Consider the following 21,369-nt stretch of genomic DNA (forward strand, 5'->3'; position numbering starts at 1 on the left):
ATACCTCAGTTCAAATCTAAACTCCAACACTGACCTGCAGGTTTTCCCATGTAAAACAGGAAACGGCAGTCCAGTCTGCTGTGTCTTTTTGTAAATACAATTTTATTGAAACATAGCCGTGCTCACTCACTGCATTTTGCATATTGTCATTGCATATTTTCTATGGCTGCTTGTGTTTTGTAAAAGCAGAATTGAGTAGTTGGAACAGAGACCATATGGCTTGCAAAGCCTAAGATATTGACTATGGATTTCTGTATAGCAAAGTTTGCCAACCTCTGTTCTGCCTGGGGTGTGTTAGGTACTTAATTAATGTTGGTCTTTTCTCCTCTCAGATGAAGGAGAAATGGCTTTACTGGGATCCTTTTTCTAAGACTTTATAGGCCTTGTAAATACCGCAGTGTAACATGCAGAACGTGGAGTTGGAAGGTGTGGTGTGAGGAACACTGGCGTTAAGAGCCAAAGACCAGGGTGTTAACCTCGGCTCTGTCCTACCGTCCGACTCAGCTTAAGGATGTGTCTCTGAGCCATGAGTAGTGGGTTGCCTAGCATCCTCTCAAAACTCATGTCTACCCAGAACCTCAGAATGTGACCTTATTTGGAGATAGGGTCTTTGCAGATGTAATTAAGATAAGGTCATAATAGATTAGGATGGGCACTAAATCCAGTGGGTGGTGTCATTGTGAGAAGAGGAAAAGACACACAGACACAAGGAAGAAGGAAGAAGGCCGTGTGACAATGGAGGCAAGAGTTTAGAGTGATGCAGCTACACGCCAAGGAACGCCAAGTTTGCCAGGAGCCACAAGAAGCTGTGAATAGTCAAGGAATGATTCTCTCCTAGAGCCTATAGAGGAGTCATGGGCTTGCTGACACCTTGATTTTGGGCATCCAACCTCCAGAACTGTGAGAGAATACATTTCTGTTGTTTTAAGTCACCTGGTTTATAGTACTTGTTATGGCAGCTCTAGGAAACCAGTACACTGGTGTTGTCCCCTTTTATTCCAATTCCGATTGAGGCTACTGTGACGTGTACATAGACCAGGAGGCGGCACTGGGCAGTGTGCGAAGGTGGCACAGGCTCTGTTCTTCCAGTTCTTCCTCCCCTGAGACACAGAGGGATGGGTATAGATTTCTACCAGCTTTAGAGTTAGGAGAGCTCTGACTTGCCCAAGGGCACAGAGCAGGTTGGACAAGCTCAACGGTGGCCTGGAGAAAGCTCAGGACCTGACGTCAGGCAGACTTGCATGCAGACCCTGGCCTCAACACTTCACATCCATGCGACCCAGGCCAGTGACGTCTCTCCCCAGTATCCCGTTTCTCCAGCTGTACAAGGGGAGTAAAAATGTAGACCTTGAGGCTATGGAGACAGCATGGGAAAGGAACCTAGCACAGTTCTCCCGTAGCAGGTGCTCAGGAAGTCATAGAGGATGGAGACGATGTTGGTGATGATGGTGATTTCTGGCAAAGCTAGGACTCTCAGCCGGATCTCCCCATCACCCCAGCCCACCTCCACCTCCAGGGCTGTTCCCTCCATCCCTTTGTGCCCTGCTATTGGGGCAGCTTTGAGCTCCAACAGACCCCAAATCCTGCACTCAGCAGCTGGGATGAGGGATTGAGTCCTGAGTTAAGAAAATGCCAGCGTCTGCCTTAGCTCCCTCTGTCACTTCCCAGACTGACACAATCACTGCTCTCAACTCAGTAACAGCCCCTGTGTCAGGGCTTTGTGTTTTAAATAATGTTCCCCTGGTATAACCGATGTTTACGCAGAATCAGTGCTTTCAAAAGCTAACAGCCTCTTTATTTGTATAGCCTGAGCTGTCACCAGGTTGCCCTGGAAGGTGAAAATTTTTGCTTGTTTTTCTCCCCTCTTCCTTTGTTTCTCTCTGTTGTTCTGTCTCTGCTCTTTCCACTGGCACAGTATCTTTCTCTGCACTTTCATTCTCTGTCTTTCTGTGTCTGTCTCCTTCCCCCATCCCCTTCCTCTCTCCCCCCTCCCCTCCCTCCCTCCTCTCCACCTCCTCCGTACACTTCCACATTTGTTCTCCTTACCTTGGTATTTTCTCCTTTTTTAATCTCTGGGTCTTACTCCTGTTTCTCCTGATCTAGTTCTGCATTTTTTCTCTCTTTACACCCTCTGTCTTCCTCTCTTTTAATCTCCCTCTCTATGACACTCCTGGGTGTGTCTCTCTAACTCTCTCTGTCTCCCTCTCTCTCTGTGTGTATCTGTCCACTTGCCAATTCATCCATCCTTCCATCTATCCATCCATCCACCTTCTTCTGGATGAGGGTGTTTCTGCCTCTCAGTTTCTCTTCTTTCTTTCTAGCACATTCTCTATATGTTTATCTCTTTTCTTGCTCTCACACTCTCTCAGATTGTCTCTCCCTCTGTCTTTATCTCCTTCCCTCACTTATCACTTCTTCTCAGGATATTAATATTTTAATAGCCTTAATGTCTTTCCAGGACCCTCAACCCTTTCCATGATTCAAAAGTGGTAGATCACCCAAGAGCTTCAGTTCAGGGACTGTTGATTCACTTCCTCCATCTACCTGTTACCCTGACCTCAGTCTATACAAAGTTAGGAAGTGATGGATAAGCTTGCAGCTCTCTTCCTCACATGTTCTTTTTTGTCCCTATACAACAGCCCTGAGCATGAAGGATTTGGGATGGGAACCCAGTCTTTGGAGATACTCTTGGTAAAATTACTGATTGGTGGCGGTGGCATCCATGCCTTCTGGTGTTTTCTTTGTTTCACTTGAAAAACATTTACTTAACACAAGTTCTTACCAGGCCTTGTGCTGGGGGCTAAAGTGGAATGACTAAGTCATGAACCTTTCACTCAAGAAGCTTACAGTCTCTTTGGGAAACCACAGAGTTGTTGATGAAGATCAGTAAGATAATAGATTTAAACAATGGGCTCAAAGGAAAAAGGAATTAATTCTGCTTGGGGGAAGTAGAGAAGGTTTCACAAAGGAGGTCACAGTAAGCTTGGTGGAGGTAAGGACTTTGTCCAATGTCACTACTGCATCCTTAGTACCTAGAATGGTGCCTGGCACATAGTAAACACTCAATAAACATTTGTAATATATGAATGAATGAATGAATGAATTTGAATATGAACTTGAATTTGAATAATTTTTAAGGATTCTTAGGGTTTTGTGGGGGGAGAAAATTTGGAGATGAGCATCCCAGGCAGTAAAGCATGGTTAAGGATTCAGAAAGGTAAAGGTACATAGTGTACTCAGATCCCCTCTTCAGGGCTGACCCACCCATCCTCCAGAATGTGTCTGAGGCTCACAGCTCTGTCCCTCACTGGGCACTGCCTTCAGCCACAAGGAACTGCCTCTCCCAAGGATACCCCCTTCCAGATGGCAGCCATGCCAATGACTGGCTGAGGTGGCGTTGCAGAGGCCTGGATCCCTTGCCTCCATTCAGGGTGTCCCTAACGGGCCATCCAAGCTCCAGAGCTCCCCTCAGGACCAACTGAGGCTTCAGATCTACATGGCATCAACCACATGGCAGGACAGCCTCTCCCCTGCCCCATCCTGCCTTGCTCACTTCCTACAAGTATATCCCAAGAGGGCTCCTTGATAAACCTCATATATTCAATGCTCTGTTTCAGAGTCTGTTTTCAGTGAACCTGACCTAAGTTTGTGTGTTTAGGGAATGAGAAGAGACCTGTGGCTATCAAAGGGAGACTATGAGGACAAGGTAAAATGTAGCCAGGCGGGTAGGCAGGAACCAGATTATGAAAAGACCTTGAATGCCAATGAAACTAATTTAGATTTTCTTCTATAAGTAATGGAGAACTATTGATCCATGGGGTATCTAACTAGAGCGGGGACTTACTAAGTTCACTGACAGTCAGTATGAAAGGTGGGATAGAAGGGGATAAGGCTGGAGTCAGGGAATAAGCTAGGAGACTGAAACCTGGAGCTCCAAGCCTGAGGAGAGAAAGGATGGGGGAAGGGATGAAGGATGGTCCAGAGACATCAGCAGTAGTGCTCATTGGCCTCCTCTTACAACATGTACATGTACTAGCATCTCCCTTCTTTCAAAATTCCAGATTCCATGAGGCATACAACATGGAAGAATATAGTGCCTCTTTTTACTGCCTGTAGTGTCCCTCTAATAATATCTCCTGCAAGTGTAGGCATCATAAATAACCCAGTGCTAGGATATTCCTTATTTGGGGCCCTTTTTCCAGAATCTTCCATTTGTATCTCTCATGTAATAGAATTTTGGCAGATCCATGGATTATGGTCGCTAGTCTAGTCTTGTCTCTTGTGAACCTCATTTGGGAGGAGTCATGCATTTGCCTAGAGTCTTGTCACCTTTACAACAGCTGACGCTACCATTACTGATGGTGTGACTTGTATGCAACAGTCTGAAAAATAAAGTTCTAGGGTACGAGGGTCAGACAGTTCTGTGTTTGTATCTTGGCTCTGCTGTTTATAGGCTGTGTAATAATTTGGGGTAAGCCCCATACCCACCATAGCTTCAATTTATATACACAACGTTGGAATAATAGGAATTTTGCAGAGTTGCACAGTTGTTATGGGGAGGTCTGGACTCTGTAGAAACATGAATAATGCAAGTTAAGAGTTGTGTAGTGGGAAGAACTTTCTCTTTGGACTCAGATGGAGCTTGGCACAGACTTTAGTTCTGCCACAGTACAGGCTTGGTGACCTTCAACAAAACACTTCACCTTTCTTTTTTTTTTTTTTTAAAATGAAGTATAGTTGATTTACAATATTGTGTTAGTTTCAGGTGTACAACAAAGTGATTCAATTATATACATTTTTTTTTCAGATTCTTGTCCACTGTAGGTTATTACAAGTTATTGAATATAGTCTCCTGTGCTCTACAGTAAATCCTTGTTGTTAATCTATTTTATATATAGTAGTGTGTATCTGTCCATCCCATTCTGCTAATTGATTCCTCCCTCCCTTTCCCCTTTGGTAACCGTAAGTTTGTTTTCCATGTCTGTGAGTCTGTTTCTGTTTTGTGAATAAGTTCATTTGTATTTTTTTTAGATTCCACATGTAAGTGATATCATATAATATTTGTCTTTCTCTGTCTGACTTGCTTCACTTAGCATGCTAATCTCTAGGTCCATCCGTGTTGCTGCAAATGGCACTATTTCATTCCTTTTTATGGCTGAGTAATATTCCATTGTATACATGTACCACTTCTTCTTTATCCATTCCTCTGTTGATGGACACTTAGGTTGCTTCCGTGTCTTGGCTTTGTAAATGATACTTCACCTTTCTGAGCCACAGTTCACTTATTAGTAAAATGGAAATCTCATGCCTACTTTGCAAAATTATGAGGATTAATGAAATAAATGGTACCAAGTTCCAATTATATTCCTCTTTATCAAAACTAGACAGCCATCGGAAATTCCATGGCGGTCCAGTTGTTAGGACTCGGCACTTTCACTGCCGGGGCTGGGGTTCGATCCCTGGTCAAGGAACTAAGATCCCACAAGCCGCGAGGTGCAGCCAAAAAAAATACAACAACAAAAAACTAGACAACCATCATGTCATATGATGATATACCTATTGAATTTGTTTCTTTTTGTTTTTCTTTACTTTTATTTTTTAAATATGTATTTCATTTTCTTCATTGTAAGTATAATAAATGATGATCTCAAAAGTAATAAATGCACATTAAAATTATTTTTAACCCAATGATACAGATGTCTCTGGAATTTAACCATCTCCTTTCTCTCCAAGGGAAGAAGCCATGCTGTCCACATACTTTGAAACCATCAATGACCTGCTGTCCTCCTTTGGGCCCGTCCGTGACTGCTCTCGGAACAATGGGGGCTGTACTCGAAACTTCAAGTGTGTGTCTGACCGCCAGGTGGACTCCTCAGGATGTGTGGTAAGTGCCATTGGCCTATGAACATGGTGCCGGCCCAGGTGCCAAGGCTACATGCTGGAGGCCCCTCCCTGTGAGGGGCAGCTGGTCAAGGAAGATCATGCTACTCATAGCACCTACCTCTGTGGCCTTCAGCACACCAGGCTGCCTTGGTTTCCTCATCTGCAAAGCGGGATAATTAAACTTACCTCCTGGAAGTGTTGGAGGAATGAAATGAGATATTAGAGCTTTAGTACCCAATAGGTAGGTCCTTGAGAGCTCCTGGCCTCTGGCTCTCCAACACCCTAGGCCCTGCCCCTGCCCTGCCCCACCCGTACAAGATCCATCAATCTGCTGCAAGCTCTTAATTGGATTAAGGGTCTGAGGGTGTGGTCACTCTCAATCCCCAGGTAGAACAATGAACACCTTTGAAGGAATTCTGTTTACAAATCTCCAGAAGCACCTCTGGATAGGATCATGTATAAAGGTGCTCAGAATGGAAATGAGTTGGGGCCTTAGCCCTCCCCAGTGTATTCACACTGGGGTTTAGCCTTCCAGGAAGCTTACAGTCCAATTGAGAGTGAGGTAGGGCCTGCCTTATTTCTGTGCACTCAGTGGGGAACATGTCACCTGTGCAGAAGAGAAGTTTCAGCTGAGACCTAAGGTTTGTAGAAGGCTTCCTGGAGAAGTTGGTGTCTTAACTGGCTTCAAAAGATGGGTCAACGTACATTAGGAAAAGAGTGGGGATGGCCAAGGCAAAGCCATGGAGGAGGGGGTGGTGGCCTTGTTTACATGGAGCTTTAATATCAAATGTGGGATAAGGACACAGAAGAAGATATGTGAGGATCATTGTTGCTTATAGAAGAGGGCCCTTAACTGGATGATTTGTTTTAGAGGAATGACCAAGGGTGCTTGTTTAAAATGCACATTCCAGGTTCCACACTAGAAATGTTTGATTCTATAGATGGGTTTCTGTCCCAGGAATCTGAATTTGTAACAATGTAATGAGTGTGTATATGTGTGAGACGTGGGAGTGTGTTGGAAGCACACTTGGGAAACATTGTCCTACAAGCTGAACACCTTAGCTGGGTATTCAGTGCCTTCTTGATCTGGCCCCTTTCCAATCTCGCCATCACTTTACTTCATTCTCCACTAGAGCCAAATGGAGCTAATTAGTTGTTGTTCCTCAATATACTTGCCACCAATGTGGGAAGCAGAGTGACTTTCCAAGGTCTCACCACAAGGTGGCAGGATGGAGGCCCAAGGACATGTGTCCAATACTATCAGTGTTAGAGCCACTTTGGGCTGCTTTCCTGAGGAGCTGAGAAGAGACAGCAGCAAAGAACCTTGGAAAGAAGGCTGGTCTGAGTGAAGTGGGCTTACGCCCTGACCTGGTCATTGGTGAGCTTTAAAATCTGTGTTGACCTCATTAGCCTCAGTTTCTTAATCTTTCAAAGAGAGCAATAGCTCTTGAACTCACAGGTTTTCTGAAAAACCAAAGAATGTAACTGGAAATTATTTGAGATTTACCCAGTGCCATTTGTGTGTGATATGATGAAAGCCACAGCTACTGATGTATTTATGTAGGGGATATGATATGATATTTGGGGCCACAAAAATTCAAGAGCACCATGTATTTAATTTCCTATAGTGCTTCTACAACTGAATTTTATTTATTTTCTGCTCCATCCATTGGCAGTGGAAACGTAATTGTAGTCAGTTTAGGTGTGCTGCCTCCTACCACTTCCTGAATGTCTAAGTTCAAGGGGACTGAGGTACTTGTAAGGCATGGGAGTGAGGGGATGCTTGATGCTGGACCATCACCTCTCAACTCCAGTACCTGCTGTCTCATCTGGCCCTTGTCCATCACTCTCCCTCCTTTTTGGCATAAGCCAGGACGTCCCTGTTCCACCTGATTTATAGGTGCATGGGCCATCCTGGTATCTGCTTCCGGCTCTCTTCATCCCCACCACTCGTCATTTGAGGCCATCTGGTTTTAACCATTAGATAGCTTACCCACCCTATTGAGGAAATGAGGAATGTCCAGCAGCTCTTCTACACAACCCTCAGGACATGATGGTCTGAGGGGAGCTGGCCGAAGCCCTCTTGATCCAGACAGACCATGAAGGCATTTGTAGATGGCAGCTTTCATGTCAGGGCAGAGCACTTGACCACATTTACCATCCACTGGACACCATCTGGCAAGTGAGACACAGATCCCCCCTTTGCCTTCAGATCCTTCAAACCCACCTGATTTTCTACAGCCCTCGTCCTTTCCAACCACCCATGTCATTAGCCTGGTGGGAATAGAGACAGGGTCTCTTTAACAAGGTCATCTTGCTTGACTCCCAACATGGCTCTCTTCCCCCCAGATCAAGTAGTCTTTATGGGTGGGAGGGAGGCCACTTCTCTAACAGATCACAGATTCTTCCTATTATTACTATTATCATTATTCCTTCTAATTAGACCTCAACTTCTGAAACCCAAAATTAAAAAAAAAAAAAAAAAAATTCCTTCTCTTGCTTGGTGTTCTGATTCTGCTGTGCTAATCTTCTCCTGGGATAATGGGTCCTCAGGCATGCAGCTGCCCAAATTGGGGAGGGTCATAGGATGTGTGGTAGGCAGAATAATGGACCCCCAAGGATGTCCACATTCTACTGCCTAGAACCTGTGAATATGTTACCTTCCATGACAAAGGAGAATTCAACTCACATATGGATTTAGTTGCTAATAAGCTGAATTTTGAAGAGAAAGATTATCTTGAGTTATCAGGATGAGCCCAATGCAACCAAAGTCCTTAAATATGGAAGAGGGAGGCAGCAGAGGAATTCAGAGCGATGCCGCATTGCTGGCTTTGAAGACAGAGGAAGGGGGTTATAAGTTAAGGAAAGTCTCTAGAAGTTGGATGAGGCAAGGGAATGGATTTCCACCCCCACCCCCTCCAGCTAGAGCCTCTAGAAAAGGAATGTAGCCTTGTTGAGACCTTGAATTTAGCCCACTGAGGCTTTTTTTCTACTTCTAACCTGTAGCACTGCAAGATAAATTTGTGTTTCTTAAACTGCCATGTTCATGGTAATTTGTTACAAGAGCAGTAGAACACTAATGCAGGTGAGCAATAATGTGGGAAGGGAGGTTGATCCTGGAGATAACATATAAAAAATCATCCTGTTATTTTGATTTTTAATTATTTCCAGGGAGACCCTCACCTCTTGATCAGGGATAGAGAAAGTAAAAGTGAATGAAGCACCAAAAGAGGGAGGGGGAGGGAGTCTTGTGCTCCCCTTCAATGTGCTAAAGAGTAAAAAAAAAATGTTATCTATTAGAAGTGGTCTAAATGTGACAAACACAATGATGTCAGCAACACACAGCTAGAAAAGTAAGCTATGGTTCCATTTATTCTGTGTGGCAGTATAAACATTGCAAAATTCTAATCAAGATAGAGGGCAAAACCAAAGAAAACCGTAATCATGATACCCTGTGGAGGATGTGCCCACCATCTCTGAGTAGCTGCTGCCCCCTGAAGCATTTCACTGCCGCTGTTCCCTTGTGTTATCCTGGTTTTCCCAGCTCCAGAAGGAAACTTGTATTGGACTCAACCCCAGACAATCTGGTGATCAAAACATATCCTCCTCAGCCCCTTTAGAAATATCAATTCACAGCTTACCGTCAGTGTTCCAATTTTCTGTTATTGTGTAATAAACCTAATTTGCAGCAACAGGGATGGACCTAGAAATTATCATGCTGAGTGAAGTAGGTCAGACAGAGAAAGACAAATATCATATGGTATCATTTATATGTGGAATCTAAAGAAATGATACAAATGAACTTATTTACAAAACAGAAGCAGACTCACAGACTTAGAAAACAAACTTATGGTTACCAGAGGGGAAAGGTGGGGCAAGGGAGGGATAAATTAGGAGTTTGGGATTAACATATACATACCACTATATATAAAATAGATGATCAACAAGGATCTACTGCATAGCACAGGGAACTCTACTCAATATTCTGTGATAAACTAAATGGGAAAAAAATCTGGAAAACAATATATATATATATCTTATATACATGTCATATATACATCAAATATATGTCATATATATATAATATATATGACATATATATATGAATATCACTTTGCTGTACACCTGAAAATAACACACTGTAAATCAAATATACTCTGATAAATAAAAATTAAAAAAAGAAGTTCTATTGAACAGTGTTTATCTAGAACACAGTTTATAGTTCTCATTTTTAAAAAATATGGCTGTATGAAGATCATACCTGAGTTTTAGAGAATGTTAGTAATTTGAAAAATTAATTACATTAAGAAAAGAATGAGTTAAAAAAAAAAAATTCGGGCTTCCCTGGTGGCGCAATGGTTGATAATCTGCCTGCCAATGCAGGGGACACGGGTTCGAGCCCTGGTCTGGGAAGATCCCACATGCCGCGGAGCAACTAGGCCCGTGAGCCACAATTACTGAGCCTGCGCGTCTGGAGCCTGTGCTCGGCAACAAGAGAGGCCGCGATAATGAGAGGCCCGCGCACCGCGATAAAGAGTGGCCCCCACTTGCCACAACTAGAGAAAGCCCTCGCACAGAAACGAAGACCCAACACAGCCAAAAATGAATAAATTAATTAATTAATTAAAAAAAAAAAAAAAAAACTTCTATCCTTTAAAAAAAAAAAAACAAAAACTCTGGCTTAAAACAACTCGTTTGTTTTGCTCACAGTGTTGTGGGTCAGGAATATGCAAAGGGCTGAGCTGGGTGATTTGTCTCTGGTCCATGGCAGGTAGTGTATCTGTAGCTGGAGGATTTGCTTTCCAGAGGACCCCTTCACTTACATGTCTGGTTCTGGGGCTGGTGTGGCTTACAGTTGATCCTGGCTCTGTTAGACCTCAGCTGGGTCCATCTCTAGAGCACTTGCCCATGGTGTCTCCGTTTGGCTTGGGCTTCTCATGCCATGGAGGCTGGATTTGCAAAGGAAATATCCCAAGATCAAGTGCTCCAAGAGCCTAGGCAGAAGCTATAGGTCTTCTTAGCACCTAGCCTCAGAAGTTCCAGGACATCATTTCTACCACAATCTATTGGTCAAACAGGTCATTGATTTCAGCTCAGATTCAAGGGAAATGAACTGGACTTCACTTGTCCATGAGAGGAGTAGCCAAGAAGGTGTGGCCATCTTTAATCTACCCATTTTCCTGCAGCTTGGACTTACAGACCAAGAAGGGACCCTGGAGATCTTCTAACCAAGCCAGCACCTCTCCCACTATGCAGACAGAAAAACAAAGGGCTAGAAAGATGCGGGAGTCACTCAAGTTCATGTAGGGAAGCAGTAATAGAATCAAGATTTGATCACAAAACTCCTTCCATGCAGTTGTACCTTCCTAGGTCATGGCCTTTTAGCATCATCGTTGCCACTGTAGCAGTCCAAATATTGACTTAGCAACACTGTATCCAGCACTGTGAATGTAACAGAGGATACAAGAACAACAGCCCTGCCTTGTTTTATAAGCTAGTTCAGAAGGCAAGATGGGCTTCGGCAGGGCTGCAGCGTGACCTTGAACAGGTCACTTTGTATCTCTGCACAAGAATATCCATCAGGGCTGATATGAACACCAGAGGGAAGGGAGGAGATGTGGGAGAGAACCAACACTCATTGAGCACCTACTGTGTGGCATTTCACTTATGTTCATGGCAGTTCAATGCTTATAACCACCCCCCTAGATGGGTATTATTGTATCCATTTTACAAAAGAGAAAAACTAGTACTATAAGAGCAACCATCCTCACAGTGACTGTGTGCCAGACATGATTCTAAGTGATTGGCTTATTTTAACCCATTTAATTCTCCCAGTCATCCTATGAGCTAGGTTTTATGATTATCTCCACTTTACACATGAGAAAAATGAAACTGGTTGAGAATGGGAGTATGGGGAAAAGGGCAAAGGAGTGTGGGAAGAAAGGGCAGTGCTAGGAGCCTTCCTAGAAATTTAGGACTGAAAGAGGTGCAGAGATTTATACACTTGCTGGACCCTATAGAGTGATGGTATCTTTTAGGAGGTGTGTCTAATGTCGTTTTCCAGCTCTGCCTGTGAATTCCAGACCCATCCCACTCTACCCCACCCCCTGCAAGTCGCCCAACCACATTCCCACTTCCTCTTCTCCCTCTTTTTTTTTTTTTTTTTTCCCACTTTGACCTAAAAAGCCATCTGGCCTCCCAGGTGTTAGGAAGGACCAGAGGACCCCTGATTGCCCTTGAAATGCTGAGAGGCAACAAAACAAAATGCTGCCTTTTAAAAAGCCAAGATGAGTAAAGTTACAAATTTTCATTTAGTATAGGTCAGGCCCCTCTTTGGCACCACTCAGAGGGAAGCGAAGACTGACATCTGGTTCAGTTAGGGAGAGGGAGGCTGCTTCTTTCCATTCCTCATGATTTCCCCTTTCAGTGACGCAATTGGACTGTAATTAAAGGAAACAAAACTCAAGAAGAGCAGGGAACACAAGTAAGGGGAATCAGAAGAGTGAGAAATCGCTTTGAAGCACAGCCCAGGCCTTGCTGACTGGGAAGCCCGGCCCAGTGTGCCTGGCTTCCTGCCCTTCTGTACGGGCAGAGCGGGGCTGAGCCTTGGTGGGGTCTGGGCCCTGCCAAGTGGGTCTTCCTCCCCAGAAACGGACTCTCCATCCCTGCAGGTCAGCGACAGGGGGTGTGATGGATTCATGGTACAAGCAGGATAGGTTTTGCCAGGGTCCAAAATAGGAGGAATGACGCTTGTCACGTTTTTCTTATTAACCATCTTTATAAATATGCAGTCAAGAGGCAAAGCATCTTTATGCAGACTCTTTCCGAGATGCTTGGTCTGGGAAACAGGATTTAAAGGGTGAAGCATCTTTTATATGGTATCCTCATCAAAGTGTCTTCTGCTCAAACAGGTCCATAGACAGATAATTTTCTTTTCTTTTCTTTTCTTTGTTTGACAAATCATTTTATTATTGTTTGTCTCAACCATATACACTGCCCAGAAAGTACCACATGCATATGCGGTGTGGTGCGTGTAAAGAACCTCTTCTTTAATGGCTTCAAGGAGATATTTGCCTTTTTTTTAAATCAGTTTTATTAGTTATCTATTTTACACATATTAGTGTATATATGTCAATCCCAATCTCCCAATTCATCCCACCACCACCGCCTCCCACCGCTTTCCCCCCTTTGTGTCCATACGTTTGATCTCTACATCTGTGTCTCTATTTCTCCCTTGCAGACTGGTTCATCTGTACCAGTTTTCTAGATTCCACATATATGCATTAATATATGATATTTGTTTTTCTCTTTCTGACTTACTTCACTCTGTATGACAGTCCCTAGGTCCATCCACATCTCTACAAATGACCCAATTTCATTCCTTTTTATGGCTGAGTAATATTCCGTTGTATATATGTACCACATCTTCTTTATCCAGACAGAGAATTTTCTATATGCACCTTTATCAGTAATACTAGTACCGATGGCATTAGTTAATAAAGAAATCAATGCTATCAAATATATCAATAATAGTCTCACTGATGGAGATGCATCTAGAGAGTGTTTGAGTGCTGATTATGGACCAGACCTTGGGATAAGTGCTTAAAATGCATCATCACAGTGAATCCTCATAGCTGCCTGATGAGATGGGCATGATTACTACTCCTGTCTTGTCCATGGGAAAAGGGATTTAGAAAGCATGAGAAATTTGACCAGAGCGTAAATTCAAACCCAGGTCTATCTAAATCCAGAGCTACTCTCTTACCTCATCTGATGGCACTTTCCAGAGGCTGAGGATAGTTCCCCAAGGATAAAGCAAATGTCCCCATATCAGGGAGCATACAAGGAGGGGACACTTCCTTCTCCCCACCCTCCGTCAATGTCCAGGGTTCCTTCTTCCTCGTCTGTATCCAGGAGATCTGGAGGAAGAAAAAGGGAGTGAGTATTGGAAAAAGGGAGAGTCAGTGAAGGAAATTTCCAAAGAAGGAAATTGGAACTATGCCTCTTGACTCAATGCCTGTACACAAGGCTCAGACTTTGGGAGGTGAAAAGGACGGGTGTTCTCTTTCAGTTGGGAGCTGTGCTTTTGCATCTTTTCTTTGAGAACTTCAAATAAAGCCCTCCTCCCTTCTACGTATGGGGGTGAGGCGGGTGCAGTATGGGGTTTCCAAGATTATAATGTGTGGCATTCTCTTAAAGCCTATGCACCCTTTTATGACATTAAACATTATTCCTCCCATGACGTTTGAAGCTGTCTCTATTTTTTCCCCCTCATTTTATTTATTTGGGACCCAGATTTGCTGGGTCTGATGGTATTTCTGGTAAGCTGGTTTTACTGTATGGAAGTCATTATCTGTTAAAGTCAAGGAACAGCCCCCGCCCTTCCAAAGTGATGGGTTTTACCCTTTGCTTCACAGAAGGATGGTGTGGAGGAAAAGAGCCCCAAATTGGAGGCAGGGGATAGAAGCTTCAGTCCTGGTTCTGCCACCTGTTGTCTGCAAGCTGGAATAAAGCCCTTCAGGAAGGCGGTGGCCATCTGTGTGGACCGCATGCTGGACCCAGAGAGGAAGCTTGGGACCAGCCTGGAGAGGGCCCGAGGAATTGCTAAGGGCCCTGAAATCTCATGACATATGTTCCCAGAGGGCAGTGATTCTAGCATTGGAAAGATCTGAGGGCAGGGACGGGCAGCATGGGGTGGAGGCCAGGGCTTAACTCATTGGCTGGTGGGGAAAACAAACATACAGTGAGAGGGATGGTGGGGGGGGGGATCTCCATCCCTTCTCTTCCCTTTTGTAAACATCTCTGGAGTCATCGTTGACATTTTAACTGTGTGTTTCATGCACCTGCATCAAACACCTTTTCACCTTAGGAAGGTACCATGAGAGAGAATGTATTTCCTCCTACCATCACCTCTGCCTTCAGGAGGTCACAGTTTCTGGTATCAGAGAAACCTGGGCCCAAAACTTGCTCTGTCACTCACTAGCCGTGTGACCTTGGGACAGATTACTCAAGGCCTCTGAGTCTTGGGTTCCTGTTGAGCAAAATGGGGTAATAATACCTGGCAAAGCTGCTATTAAGACTCCCTGAGATAATGCATACACAATGGGCCAGCACCTGGCCCTCAGCAGGCATGAAGTGTCATCCCTATTATTATTATTATCTGATGTTTCACGCAGGGATGATGAGGATGGTGGTGGCAGTGATGATGAGAGCTCGAATTGTCTGAGTGCTCGCCGTGTCCAGAGCCCCTGACGTGGTCTCCTTCTTGTCCCGTTTCTTATAGGTAGGAAAACTGAGGCAGGGAGAACACAAATAACTCAGGTTCACACAGCTCACAAATTCTAGAGCAGAGGATTTCAGCCACGCAGCCTGATGCCAGAACTCTCATCCTAAACCGAGGCAGATTCTTCATAAACATCGTGTGTAGTGGTTGCCTGATTTCTGTGGACAGGAATATTCCATCATTTACTTTTGTCTTATTGTTGGACATTTTGAGTGTTCCAACTTTATTACAAACAATGTGCTCTGAGCATCTTTGGGCAGAAAGCTCCTTCTGCGTTTTATTTTTTTCAAATACATTTCCAGAAGTCTGTAAGGACGGTTTCAAATTGCGTTCTTGCTCCATGATTTTGGTGAAGGTATGGGATGGATTAAAATGAAAAGGAGTAGCTGTCTCTGGCTTTCTAACCTTTTCCTGTTTTGGGTGCTGGTTTTTGTTCTGGATCCAACTCAAGGGTGTTGGGCCGAATGGGCCCTTGAAGAAGGGAGTGATAGAATAAAAGTAATACTTGAGGAAGTAGAGCCTGGTGAATTGTGCAAAAATGCATGTGGAAGAGAGTCCCAAAGCAGAGGAATGGTGCAGAGAAGAGTAAATGAGGCAGCAGGGCTGTCACCTCGTTGAGGACATGAGGGGGTCAGAGGCAGTGACTGCGAAGTTCTTAGTGGCCATGCTGAGTGCTTGTGAGGAAGGACTCCATAGCGGTTGGAATGCTGATAATTAGACAGCTTTTTCTTAGCTCTGAAATGGAAACCTTTAATAATTGTGTTTGTCTTAATTATAGTAATAGAATTTTGGCATTTATAAGGTATTTTACCCCATCCAGTTTTCAATCTTCTTTTTATTTTTTTTAGTTTTCTTTTAAGTAACTCGTGCTCATTGTAAAATAAAATAAAACCAATTCAAACACTGGTGAAATGTATAAAGAAAAAAGAAGCAAGGTCCTACTTTTTTTCTTTTTTTTAACACATAAGTGCAAGTCTCTATTTATTTATTTATTTATTTATTTATTTATGGCTGTGTTGGGTCTTCGTTTCTGTGCGAGGGCTTTCTCCAGTTGCGGCAAGCGGGGGCCACTCTCCATCGCGGTGCGCGGGCCTCTCACTATCGCGGCCTCTCTTCTTGTGGAGCACAGGCTCCGGACGCGCAGGCTCAGTAATTGTGGCTCACGGGCCCAGTTGCTCCGCGGCATGTGGGATCCTCCTAGACCAGGGCTCGAACCCGTGTCCCCTGCATTGGCAGGCAGATTCTCAACCACTGCGCCACCAGGGAAGCCCCAAGGTCCTCTTTATCACTTACTTTAGAGATAACTGTGCCACACTTTGAGCTATATATATATCTTCCTATACATTTTCCTCCATGCATATGCAAATATAAATAAGAATTTATACCTGTAAGTTTTTAAATGGAAGCATAAAAAGTATACAGTCGTGTCCTTTTGGGGTAACTTTATATGTCAGAACTGCATTTCTTTATACATGCTTTTCAAAGAGCATTTCCCTTTCTTCTTTTTAAACTGGCTCCCTAACTTGATCTTAACCATATGTAAACCCTTTTCCGTATGTCAAAAATTAAGATGAGCAAACTGAGGCCAGAAAACATAAGAGCAATGCTTGGCTTGAACCCAGGTGTCCTGAATTCCAATCTAGGACCCTCTCTTCCACACATGTAGTATCCTTCTTTTATTTTTTATCATCATTCTTTTATCTTTTATCATGGGTCTTGGGATAAGTGGATGAGAAATGATGTCATCATCACTATTGTTGTTAATTTGAAAAGTTATCTTTTTTTTCCTGTATTCTCCAGCTTCTTCCTGAACCCTGCCTTCATAAGTCTTCCCCCACCAGCCCAGATATTCTTGGAGACCATAGAAGTTGTCCAGGGATGGCAAACTGTTTGGAGCACAGGAAAAAGAATAACTGGACTCCTGCCACCAGCCACGATCATGAAACCTTTTAGCCTTGAGGGAGCAAACAGTGAGAAGGTTTCATAAAACAGTCATTAGCCTTTCTACTCACTGAGAAAATAGCACCTGGATAGAGTTATATATGTTTCCTGGGAAGTGGGCTAGTTAATCAGAATTCCAGTCCAGAGGAAAGAGCAGACTTGGCTGTGATACAGACTTGGGTTCAAATCACATCCCTTTCACTGGGAATTTGGGTGACTTTGGGCAAATTGCCGAATGTATCTGAGCCTTTGTTATCTTGTCTGTCCATAAACTAGGAATGGTCCTTGTGCCTTATAATGTTGTTGGCTGAGCCCAGTTTGAATAGCTGGGTACCAGCCAGACACAGTTATGTAACCTCACTTGTCAGGGCCAGTACCAATTGGATAGAGAGGAGCTTGGTGAGCTAGGGGACCTGGGATCCTCTTCTGCCTTCCACTGAGTCAAGAATTTTTTTTCACCATCATTGAAAGGAAAGGTGATTTCAGGAGCCCACTGTCCTGGGGATGGTATAGACCTAGGTTGTAACATGATCCTCTGTCTCTGCGTGGCTCTACTTATTTTGCGTTCTTAGCTAAACCCTTTATGCTTTCTACAAACTCAGAGACTTTAACTAGATTCTCTCTGGGGCTCTTTCCTTCCCTGCAACAGTCTGTAAATCAAAGCTGTGCTTGCCTCCCTAGAGGAAACAACCCAAAGGTCAGCCTATACAACAGCCATTGGGACTTGTACCCTTCCCCACCCTCCCTTGGACAGTTGTTCTTTTGTGCACAGTAAACCTTAGGGAGAAGATGGGGTTGTCCACAGGGTGGAATTTCAGGCAGGAGTGTTGTAACCAACCTCCATGATTCTGTTGTTGCCTCGTTTAGATAATGAGGCATCTCAATTAAAAACTTATTTGTTTCAATTATAAAATTATTATATGCACATATTAAGAATGTTTAGAATACAGAGGGAGGAAAATGAAGAAAAATATCACCCATAGTTATACCACCTCCAATAGTCACCATTAACATTTCAATATTTCCTTTTAGTAGCTTTTCTACATGATAGAAATTTTAGCATAATAGATAGAAATTTTTGCATAACAGGTAGAAAATTTTGCATAATATAATTTAGCAATTTTATTATGAAATATAATAGACATGTGGAAAAATGGGTAAAACATTACATGCCGTTTCATCAGTAGTAATTAAGTAATACCCATCACCCAGGTCAAGAAATAGAATATCGCCTGCATTCCACAAGCCCTCCCCTAACACACCCACTGTTTCTCTATTTCCCGTTTTAGCTCCTCTTCCCCTCCAGACCTTCATGCTAATCAAGTCCTTTATCTTTTCTTTATAGTTTTCCCACCTATGTATACAGAGAACAATTTATTTTATTCTTTTGATTGTTGGTGGTGGATTACCTAGCATCCAACACATCTCATTAAGCTAGGTAAAACTGATATTCTTCTTTGGTTGAGGCCAAAATTGGCTATCAGCTGGTTCACAGTTTTATTCAAATTGTAGCTGCATTTACAATGTAACCTCCAAGTACCTACTATATGTAGGACACTCTGTTAGGCTCCAAAGTTACAGCAATGAACTGTGTCCTGGCAGCAAAAAGCTCACAATCTATTTACCTGGCTAAAAAATGATGCTTTGGTCCTACCATCATGAATCTCATGTGGATGCTTCCTTACAGCCCAAACACGCAATAAACGTTCTCCTAATGATTCCCTCTGGTGTAGACTCTGGCCTAGGCTGTTGCGTCCTGTCCTTTGAATCTTTGGCACCCATGTGAACATACTAGTTTTCTTTTTTCCAGCTGGTCCAAAACCTTGCAGGCTTTTCCTAGGGCATACTTTAAAATGTTACATCCTGGGTTCATCCTGGGTGAGAGGAAAACCTTTTAGGCAGGGGATGGGGTTAGAGAGAGAAAAAGAACAAATGTCTCTTAAGCTGCTTGTAAGTGTAACTTTGGATCTTGGAATCCTCACGGCACCCCAGCCAAATGCTAACACCATCCCCATTCTGAGAGCGCGGAAGCCAGCTCAGGAAAAGAGGTGGCGTACCCAGTGTCCCTCAGATGGGAATGGGCGGCATTGGGATCAGAACCTGAATCTGAGGGGCTCTGGTAACCTTGATGGAAAAGTCGAGAGCACTGGTGGGCGGATGGGCTTCCTGGAGCACAGATCCGTGTTGCCGTAGTTGATGACACTGGACAACGAAATGTCAGTGTTCTCACGTGCACTGCCCTGCACTACAACATGGGGTGAGGGGATGGCTCAGTGGGATTGGAATGGTGTGTGCTTAGCCCAGGGTCTGGCCGATGTTTACTACTCAGTAAATAGTAGCTAGAGGACAGAGTCAGACAGACCACTGGGGAGGTTGTGGAATTAAAGTCTTGAAGGATGCCGCCGTGGGGCTGGATGCTTAGTGCCCTGCTGTGGGCGGCAGGGATGTGAGAGCATCAGAGCTGACGCTTGGTTCTCAGCGCTTGTAAATTCCCATCCGCCCACCTCCATTCCCGAAACGTTGGATTGGGGAACCTCAGGGTCCAACATATGTGACATCTGTCTCCATTCTGGGGTGGATTTTTTTCCTCCTTTCTCTTTTTGCTCTCTGCGACACACACAAAAAATAAAATATGCAAACTGCCCAAAATTACACTCCACATACGCTGAATAAATATATACCCACAGAGGCATATGTTCAATGGCTGCTACTCCCTGCGTTTCAAAGCCAACTAGCTTATAAAATCATTCTTCACGCAGAGTCCGGGGGATCAATGAGAAGGTGCAGCATGAGGACACAGCCTTAAGCCGCAAATTGAGTTTTTAGTTACAAAGGCTTCGGAAGGGAAACCAGCCAGTGAAACCCAGCAGGTACTGAGAAGTCCGCATCTCCAGCCTGTCCTATCAAGGACCTGGCTGTGGCCCTTGGATGTCTTGCTCTTGACGAGGCATAGGAGTGGATAAGAGGGGATTCTTTGGAGTCAAGCTGTGTGGGTTTAAATCCTGACCCTGCCACTTACAGTGTAGTATTGGGGACAGGTTGCCTTAAACCTCTTTGTTTTAGTCTCCCAGTATCAAAAAAGGGGTTACGTAATAGTACCTACCTTTCATGGTCATTGTATGAAGAAGTACAACCAAAGGGTTAAGGAAACAGACCCTGGTGCTGGATTTTCTGTCTCTGCCACCCACTTACTGGCAACGTGACCTTGGACAAGTGAACGAACCTCACTGTGCCTCATTTTCCCTATCTAAGTGTGCATGGTAATAGTTTCCACCACCGAGGAAGAGATGAGTTAATGCATGTTCACTGCTTAAAATGGGGCCTGGCTCCATACTAAGCGCTCAGATCACGTCCAAGGCCATTTTCCTCAAGTGCCCCCTTGCACACAGGTCTGAAGCAGGCATACCTTGTCAAAATGCCCTTTTGCTCTGTGCCACTCACAGAGGAAAGAGGACAGGAGGCTTCTGAAAACTAAAAGAAATCCAAGCATCTATAGTGTAGACCTGGAAAAAGCCATCTCTCTTCAAGCCTGTTTCCCATTTGTGAGTGGTGAAAATAATAGTACATCCTTTTCTGAGTGGTGGTGGAGATTGGATAAGATAATATACCCTAGCAATGTGTCTGGCATGTGGGGAGAGCATCATAAATGTCCGTTTCCCTCCCAGCGCCCTGAAACCACAAAGTGCCTAAACCCAGGTGTCAGTGATTACAGCCCCGACCTTGACAAGAGGGGCTTCTTCACGGGTGGGGGGGGTGTCTCGCTGTCAGCCCAGCAGGCGCAGCGTTGGGATGGTACAGACCTGAGCTCAGTGTATGAGCTCCACTCCACCCCACACCCGCTCACCGTGTGACCTTGGCAAGTCCTCGGACATCTCACATCTCAGGGTCCTCTTCTTCCAACTGGGATCCGAGTCTCTACCTTGCAGTCCCATGAAGTTAAAACAATGTAATGAATGGAAAAGTACTTTAGAAACCTTAATGCACATGTGAAAAGCAGCATAGCGTGACTGGATATCTCAGCTCTGTCACTTACGTGCCCTGTGGCCTTGGGACAAGTGACAAAAGTTGTCTGTGCCTCAGTTTCCTTCTCTGAAAAATAAGGAGAGTAGTGTACCTGCACCATCAGGCTGGGGTTAACAGTATGAATTAATATTCATAACACATTGAGAACAGTGCCTGGCACACGGTAAGCACTATTAGGTGTTAGCTATTATTATTATTAATGAGCTATACAAAGGCTATTTATTATCATCACTAGACAG

The 21,369-nt window shown here is 44.1% G+C and overlaps 1 protein-coding gene across 4 annotated transcripts in view; it reads left to right on the forward strand.

Annotated features, from left to right (window-relative positions):
- The window catches only part of ASTN2 (astrotactin 2), an 899,407-nt gene that overhangs the window by 533,261 nt on the left and 344,777 nt on the right, over nt 1–21,369 (forward strand). For all 4 annotated transcript variants that reach the window (XM_068552572.1, XM_068552571.1, XM_068552573.1 and 1 more), the window contains one exon: nt 5,734–5,884. In XM_068552572.1, coding sequence (XP_068408673.1) covers nt 5,734–5,884 — 151 coding nt within the window. The remainder of the gene's footprint in view (nt 1–5,733; nt 5,885–21,369) is intronic.

The sequence above is a fragment of the Eschrichtius robustus genome, chromosome 10, assembly GCF_028021215.1.
Source record: "Eschrichtius robustus isolate mEscRob2 chromosome 10, mEscRob2.pri, whole genome shotgun sequence".
NCBI lineage: Eukaryota > Metazoa > Chordata > Mammalia > Artiodactyla > Eschrichtiidae > Eschrichtius > Eschrichtius robustus.